The sequence below is a fragment of the Arachis stenosperma genome, chromosome 9, assembly GCF_014773155.1.
Source record: "Arachis stenosperma cultivar V10309 chromosome 9, arast.V10309.gnm1.PFL2, whole genome shotgun sequence".
Lineage (NCBI taxonomy): Eukaryota > Viridiplantae > Streptophyta > Magnoliopsida > Fabales > Fabaceae > Arachis > Arachis stenosperma.
Genome location: NC_080385.1, coordinates 90439289 through 90448294, shown reverse-complemented (window position 1 = coordinate 90448294; position 9006 = coordinate 90439289). Strand labels below are relative to the sequence as shown.

General features: G+C 28.7%; 1 protein-coding gene across 1 annotated transcript; it reads left to right on the top strand.

Moving 5' to 3' along the window:
• The first annotated feature begins 5151 nt into the window (after window positions 1-5151).
• On the top strand, window positions 5152-6807 carry LOC130949706 (uncharacterized). The gene has a single exon (XM_057878356.1). The coding sequence runs from the start codon at window positions 5152-5154 to the stop codon at window positions 6805-6807; it is 1656 nt and encodes a 551-aa protein (XP_057734339.1).
• Window positions 6808-9006: the final 2199 nt, after the last annotated feature.

The window sequence follows — 9006 nt, the reverse complement described above, 5'->3', positions numbered from 1 at the left end:
GATTATACCGTAGTCTTCACTAAAATATGTGTACGTGTAGCTTGTTACTGACTCCCACTTTTCTAAAAGAAGCCATACAAAGAACACAATCAAAAAGTTAACAAACTTAAACAATTCACGAAGGATTCACAACTCTTGAGAAGTGCCTAGAAAAAACAATTTGAATAAAATGCAACTAATTGACTTTATATAGGTTTAAATATTGTTAAAATTAAGGTCATTTTTTTCTATATATATATAATGCTTATATTCCACTACTGCTCATAACTACTCCATTGTACAAGTGCAAATTCCATATTGAAGCCAAAGAATAATATGAAATAATGCAATCAGGAACTATTATTGCTCACAACTATATTAGATAATTCTTATCAATATTTATTACTTATATACATAGATAAACTAAGAATAATATGATGAATGCAATCAAGAAAAGAAAGTCTCATATTTATAAAAGACTATAGATTCAAAACCGGATGAATAAAGTATAAAATTATTGTACGAACAACTCATAATTTGTGAATTTAATATGATTTAATAACAAAACTCTTTTTATTATTAATAAATTTAAAGAATATTTTTTATTGAACAACTTAATAATTTATAGTTCTTCTATGTGTTCCTAATATGTTGTTTTTTCTTATAAAAGAAAAAGATAAACACAGCTAAAAAGATAAATTCTTCCTAAACTTTTACAGGAAATATTTATCATTTGTACTCTGCCACTCTCTCCATTTCAAACTTCATCTCAATGGATTTTTAAATATTCTTTTTGGCATATAATATTGTTGACATAAATTATCTCTAACTTGCTCTCCATTTCAATACATTTCAAGATCTTTTGGCATAAATAAAGTTATTTGTGAGATCAGCTTCCAAAATGCCAAAAAAACATATTCATTCACCATAAAATACGAAACAAAATAAAATAAAATAAAAACATGTATAAAAAATGCAACGCGTGCTTTTATACAAGGACTGTTTCTTATATTACTTTGTTCAACTTGCAGTATGATTGCTTAATGATGATCCAGGAATGAATTTGGAAAACAACAGTCATTGCTGTCTTAATAGGAACCATAGCACATACAAAAGCCAACTACAATCATTATTTTCACTTATTAATAATAACAATTTTCTTGTTATACAGTTTAACTAGCTTCTTGTAAGAATTAACAGCAGCATATAATTTATAAATTACAATAAAGAGCGTGTAGGCCTACGCATTAACCATTTTTAGAGCATTATCTTTTGAATCACGGTGCTTGTTTCTACTGCTTTGTACTTATACCAAGAAGCACAAACTAAGTAAAACACAAAGTTGAGAACACTCATCACAGCCAATAGCTAATAGAAGTAATTAAGGTTGTCTCTGTTCAAGTTATTACTTGCAAACCACAAACTAAGTAAATCACTGTTTTATATAATCATTTAAACACAATTTGATGAATGACACACAATCTACATAGATGCATCTTCTCAATCTCAGTCTCAGCATATACACACATTGAATTGTTTGGTTACTCACAAACAAAGATTGAAAAATTATTAAAATTGACATTAAAAACAGAAAAATCATGCATAAATAAAAAGGAAAAAAAAACACAAATCAAGCTGGCAGAGGACGCACAAAAATTAGCAACCAAATTAATAATGAACAATGCTGAGTAACAATCAAATTAACAATGAAGAAAACTAATTAACAATGAACCTGACAGAGTAACAATTACTACTCATAAAAATTAGAACCTGACAGAAGATGCACAGAGAGGAGAAGGAGGCAAGGGTAACCTAGCTAAGCACGAGGGTGGAAGTCACCTCAGGTACAGTGTCTGAGGCTAGCGGGGATGTGAGTTCTGAGACCGGAAGAGGTAGCCACATGCAGGAGGCAGAACAGTGTGAGCAAAGCAGTGTGAGCGACTGGGGTTGTAGCCTTGAGCGCGACGCACGAGCGTGGAGGTTGCACGAGGTGTGAGGTCCGAGGCCTGCCTAGCGTTCGTCCCGGAAGATCAGCGGCGGCCACAAGCAGGAGGCAGAGCACGCAGAAGAAAGTGACCCTAGCTGTGATATGAGGAGGGAGAAGGCACTCTAAATCTGAAATTCCTGGAACCCAAATGGCGGTCTTGATTAAAAAGTTTTGGATTTTTGGCGCAGGTAAATAAGTGGCTTTCAAATAACTATATATAATAAATTTTAAAATTAATATTATATCTAATTTTTACTATCAATTTTAAAAAAGATAAGATTATAACGAAAACATTTAAAAATAATATTATATCTAATTTTTACTTTTAAATTAAAAAAATATTATAACGAAAATATCTAAAATAAAGTTATGGAATATTGATTTTTAAAAGATAGATATTTCAAAAAATTATATCTAATATTAATTTTAAAATATTTGAATTAAATTATGTTTTTAAATTTTTGTTACATAATAATCTTAAAAACTAAATATTTAGAAGATCAACATAATTAAATACATATTTTATATTAATGGATAAAATAGATAAGATAAAATAAGATAAGATAATTGTCTCAAATTATATAAAGAGGTGTTAAAGACTCCTCAATTATATTACTCATTCTATACATATATACTTTTTAAATATATTCTGTGTTAGAGTATCTTTATAAGTACCTACCCCATCGTTCCAATAAGACAAATTGTCTTAACTCGCAAATTTTCGATCCATCTCACAATCCGTACATAGGTAAAATTTTTTTTAATATCTATCATTATGTGATTTAATGTTTATTATTATAATTTTTCATTATTAATAATTTTATTATTTACCGATTAGTTCTTCATTTATTTTATCTTGTTTAGTTGAATTAATAATTTTTAAGATAAAAAGTTATTTGTGTCTTTTTATAAAAAAAAGAATAAAGAGTAAAAAAATTTTTAATATCTATTGTGCCCACTCTTTTACGAAGGACAGTGATAGACACGGGATTTAGAAGGATGGGCACAGACTTTTTTATAAATTTTATTTCTTTTGTGTCTATAGATATTTTTATTATTCCACTATTACCCCTTCTTATTTTTCTTATTGCGTTATGTTCAGAGAGGTACTATCTTCTTCCTGGTCTTTCTTTATCTCTGCGTTCTTTCTTTCTCTTTCTTTCAGGTATTCTCTCCTTTTTGTAGAATTTTTTATTGGACTTCATAATTCCTTCCTTCTTATCGTTCTTACTTCAATATCATTTTAACCTTGTATTATATTATTTGATTTGTAATAAAAATAATTAATCTTAAAACTTTTGAAAATATTATCAAAGGTAAAATTGATCTTTTAAAATGCTAAAAAATAATTTATAAGTTGTAATTGATTTTATATAATTTAAAGAAAAATCAGTTTTTAGATTAAAAAAAACATTAGTTTTCTAAATAAAAATAGATTTTTATGTACAAAAACTATTTTTTTCATGTAAAAATGAATTTTTTTTAAAACTGATTTTTTATTTAAAATTAGTTTGGCTTATTAACTTAAACAAAATTTTTTATTAATCAAACTCAGATTTATTTTTTTGTTAATTTTAACCATATGTATTGCTACATATAAATATTAAATTTGAAAATAAAATAATTATACTTATAAATTTTATTTTAATATAAATATTATTATATATTTTTTTATTAAAATTTTTTGCCTCTTCAAACATTTTTTTCAAGTTCCTCTCATTTTCTATTAAATTAGTTTGTATTTGATGCAGAAAATTTGGAATTACATGGCTATTTTAGTCATTCACTATAATATTTTAGTCTTGTCTATGTGTATCCAAACATAATACTGGACATTACATTAGTGTCTTGTACATCGTATCCAAACACAATACACAAAGAATAATTTTTAGTGTCTCCATCCTATTGTCTCTGTCTCAGTATCATATCATGTCCTATCTCTATAAACAAACACAGCCATACGAATGGAATACTTTTTAAGTTTTAAATTAAATAACGTTAAAAACTTGAAACAATGAACGGTCATATTCAAAACGATGAGATTTATAATACCGGTATGATTTAGTAAGGTTGCAGTAGATCTTTTTGAAATTTTAGGATTGAACAATTTGAAAAAGTAATGTAATAAAACTTTTTTAAAAAATACATATTTTTACTAATATTTTAAAAATATTTAGCTAATTTAAAACAATATAGAACAGAAATAATAAATATTTGTTAATTTTATTCTATTATAAATATTTTATTTTATTTTTATATTAAAATAACTATTATTTCAAAATTTTAATAATTTATTTATTAGTTTATATCTATTATACTACAAGTAATTGTCTCAAAATTATATTAATAGATATTATATCATTATAAAAAAAAATAAGTGAGTTTATAATTATTATTAAATAAAATATAATTAATTAATTTTTAAGTAAACTATTTGATAAAATATATCACACTAATGAGAGTTAAATTAGCTTAGTGGCATAGAAAGACATTTTTATTGTAATGACAAGGGTTCGAACCCAATTTATACATTTTGAGAAATTTTAAACTTCATACGGTGCGGTCGGACTGACTTTATCGAATTTGACCGGTTCTGACCGGTTTTTTAGGATTTGACCGATTTTTTTATCGAAGCGATCGATCCGATTCAATTTTAATAACAATGGATAAGATCTTTGCAAGTTTATTTTTATATTTTTGTATTTTTTAAAATTTTTAAAATTTTTTTATGTTTATTGAAGTATATTTTTATAATTTTTTACATGAATTTTTATTATTCATTGTTGATATAAATTTTTTTTTCATTATTATCGATATATATTTTTTTATAGAATAATATTATTATTTTATTTGACTTTGTGTAATTTTTACCTTGTGTTTTTAAAATTAGTATATATTTTATTTATTATTATCATTTTTTTATATTATAAATGTCAACACATACATTTAAGTTTTTTTCCTAAAAAATTATAGTAAAATAGTTCATTTTAATAGTATGGTATACTAATTTTTTAATAGTAATTTAAATTATCGGTAAAGTGTGATACATTTTTTTGAGATGATTTATTATTTATCAAAATATAATATTATAATTTTGTAACATTAAATTAATTATACTCATAGTTGGTTATCTCATAAAAATATAATTTAATTAATCTAATTTTTAATATACTTTATATGTAGGTATGGAAATTTCAGAACATCGAAAGTGGATGTACAATAGAAATTTGCCAAATCGAGGAGGATTACGACAGGAATTTGTCAATGGTGTTCGAAATTTTATTGATACAGTTACAAAACAACCTCAATTTGTACTTGAAGGCGGTGTACTTAGATGTCCTTGTAACAAACATAAAAATAAGATTTTCTTAACTCCAGATGAGGTTTCATTAGATTTATATAAATGTGGTTTCATGCCAAGATACTGGTGTTGGGATTCACATGGAGAGAGTCCTTTGCATTTGAATTTAGATCAAGATAATAATCAAGAAGGTACATGTTCTTCTCCGCATGCTAATGTGCCAATAAGAAATTCGTATGAATCTATGGTGGTTGATGCTGTTGGACCAGAATTTATGAGTCAATTTGAAGAAAACATGGAGGAGCCTCTGAATGCAGAAGCTAAAAAATTTTATGATTTATTACAGTCTGCTCAGCGCCCATTATTTGAGGGATGTATTGATCATTCAGAATTATCAATGGCAGTTAAAATGTTGAGTATAAAAGCTAAAGGAAATGTATCTCAACAAATCTTTGATGATTTTGTGAAAGCTATGAAAGAAGTGATGCCGAAGGATAACTTACTTGTCTCCAATTTTTATGAAGCAAAGAAGCTAGTATCGAAACTTGGCATGGAAAGCAATAAAATTGATTGTTGCATTAATGGTTGTATGCTGTATTATAAGGAGGATGATATACCAAGAAAAGAATGTAAATTTTGTCATTCTCCAAGGTACAAGATAGGTAAAAAGGGTAAACAAGTTCCTTTGAAACGAATGCACTATTTACCACTTATACCTCGTTTAAGAAGACTTTATGCTTCAATGAACACAGCATCTCACATGCGATGGCATTTTGATCACGAGTTTAAAGGAGTTCTTGAGCATCCATCGGATTCAAAAGCATGGAAGTATTTTGATAGAAAACATCCACAATTTTCTCAAGAACCACGCAATGTCAGACTAGGATTATGTGCTGATGGATTCACCCCTTTTGGTCAATCTGGTAAACAATATTCATGTTGGCCAATAATTGTCACTCCGTATAACCTGCCTCCTTCTATGTGCATGAAAACTCCTTACATGTTTTTATCCATGATTATCCCTGGTCCTCGTAATCCCAAAACCAGGATTGATGTATACCTGCAGCCCTTGATTGATGAGCTAAAACTACTATGGAAAGATGGCGTTTTAACTTATGATATTCATTCCAAGTCAAATTTTGTAATGCGAGCTGCATTGTTGTGGACTATTAATGATTTTCCTGCATATGGAATGTTGTCTGGATGGATGACAGCAGGCAGGCTAGCATGCCCATACTGTATGGAACGAACTAAGGCATTTCAATTAAAAAATGGAGGAAAGCCATCATGGTTTGACTGCCACAGACAATTCTTGCCAAATAATCACATGTTTAGAAGAAACAAGGATGCATTCTACAAGAATAGAATTGAGAGATCAGAACCTCCGCCAAGATTGACTGGAGAGCAAATATGGAATATAGTTCAGAATTTTGATAAGATAAGTGATGTTGAGCAACTTGAGATAGAAGGATATGGAAGTACGCATAATTGGACCAAAAGAAGCATATTTGGGATTTGCCTTATTGGCGTCATAATTTAATCCGTCATAACCTTGATGTAATGCATATTGAGAAGAACGTATTTGATAATATTCAATACTGTCATGGACATCAAAGAGAAGACTAAAGATAATGTAAAGGCTAGAATGGATCTGTCATTATACTGCAAGCGAAAAAATTTAGAACTGCCAGAACAAAGTGGAGGTAAAATTATAAAACCCAAAGCAAACTACACATTTACCCTCCAGCAAAAGAGGGCAATATGTGAATGGGTGAAAGAGTTAAGGATGCCTGATGGGTATGTTTCAAATTTAGGGAGATGTGTTGACATGAAGGAGGGCAAGTTATATGGAATGAAAAGTCATGATTGTCATATATTATGGAACGTTTACTGCCAATTGCTTTTAGTTCATTGCCAGAGCAGATATGGAAGCCAATAACAGAGTTAAGTCAATTCTTTCGAGATTTGTGCTCAACATCGTTACGAGAAAATGTTCTAAATAAGCTAGAAGAAAATATTCCAATTGTGTTATGCAAGCTAGAACGTATTTTTCCTCCTGGATTTTTTGACTCAATGGAACATCTACCTATTCATTTGCCATTTGAAGCATTGCTTGGTGGTCCTGTGCAATATAGATGGATGTATCCTTTTGAGAGGTACCTTATTTGCACCTCTATATTTACTCTCAAATTTTTTTTTACTGTTTTATTAGGTCAATTATTTGTTATTTGATTTTTGTTATGAATTTTTTCATGATAGGTTTCTCCATCATCTTAAGAAAAAAGTCAAGAACAAAGCACATGTTGAAGGATCTATCGTTGAATCATACCTAATTGAGGAGATTTCTTACTTTTGTGAGTACTATTTTAACCAAACTAGCATCGATGCAAAGCAAAATGATGAAGGTGATGATTCAATTGAGCAAAATTTGTCTATTTTTAATTTGCCTGGTTGTTTTGCTGGTGAATGCAAAACTCGTTATTTAGATGACAAAGAATTCAGTGCAGCTATGAATCATATACTAATAAACTGTGATGAAATTAAGCCATATATTGAGTGAGTATTTATCTTCCTATATATATTCTTACTATTAATAATATTTTCTTATATTAATAATTTTAATTTATTTGAAATTCATGTACTATAGGATCTTTGTGGATTTCATACGTCAAGATCATATTACTTTAAGTGATGAACAAGTTGATCAATTTATTGAAGCAGAGTTTGCAAAATGGTTTAAAAATTATGTAAGTCAACATGATATGATAGTCTTATTGTACACACAATTTTTGGTAGATAACATATTATATTCTAACTTATTGGTTCTTATTTAATACAGGTTCATGATCCTTTAAATAATGTGACAGATTCGAATATTCATTCCTTGGCATGGGGTCCTTTGAGAATTGTTAAATGTTGGCCTATCTACAAAGTCAATGGCTTCAAGTTTCACACAAGATCTTATTCAAGTGGAAAGTCAACTCAGAATTATGGAATATGTGTCAAAGGCACAGGTTATGGTGAATATGAAAATGATTTCTATGGCCAGCTTAATGAAATTATTCAAGTTGAGTATACTGGGCTACCACTAAAAAGAGTTGTACTATTTAAATGTGAATGGTTTGATCCCACAATTGGCAAAGGAACAAAGGTAAACAAAGAGTATGGAATCATACAGATTCGAAAGAATCGACGATATGGTAAATATGATCCGTTTATCATTGCACATAAAGCAATTCAAGTATATTTTGCACCTCATCCAATGAGAAACACCAAAGAAAAAGCAGAATGGTGGTTTGTATTCAAGACTAAAGCAAGAGGTGAGATTGAGATTGAAACAACGGAAGATTTTGCATATCAAGAAGATGGCACAAATCAATTTAACAATCATATCTCAAATGATATTGACATTACTGTTGATTTACTGGATACTAATAGTACAAGATATGAAGAAGAAGAAGAAGAAGAAGAAGAAGAAGAAGAAGAAGAAGAAGAAGAAGAAGAAGAAGAAGAAGAAGAAGAAGAAGAAGATGATGATGATGATGATGATGATGATGATGATGATGATGAGCCACTTGGGGATGAAGACGAAGATATGGATGAGGATGAGAACGAAGACGAGGACGAGGACGAGAACAATGAGGATGAAGATCAAAATGAATAGTATGAAAAAGTCCACTAAGAAATGTATTTATTTGTATTTTTTTAAATTTTTTAATATACTACAATCTTATGAAAA

Bases quoted from the DNA above. Each gene is read 5' to 3' on its own strand.
- LOC130949706 (XM_057878356.1), top strand. From the start codon at position 5,152: ATGGAAATTTCAGAACATCGAAAGTGGATGTACAATAGAAATTTGCCA.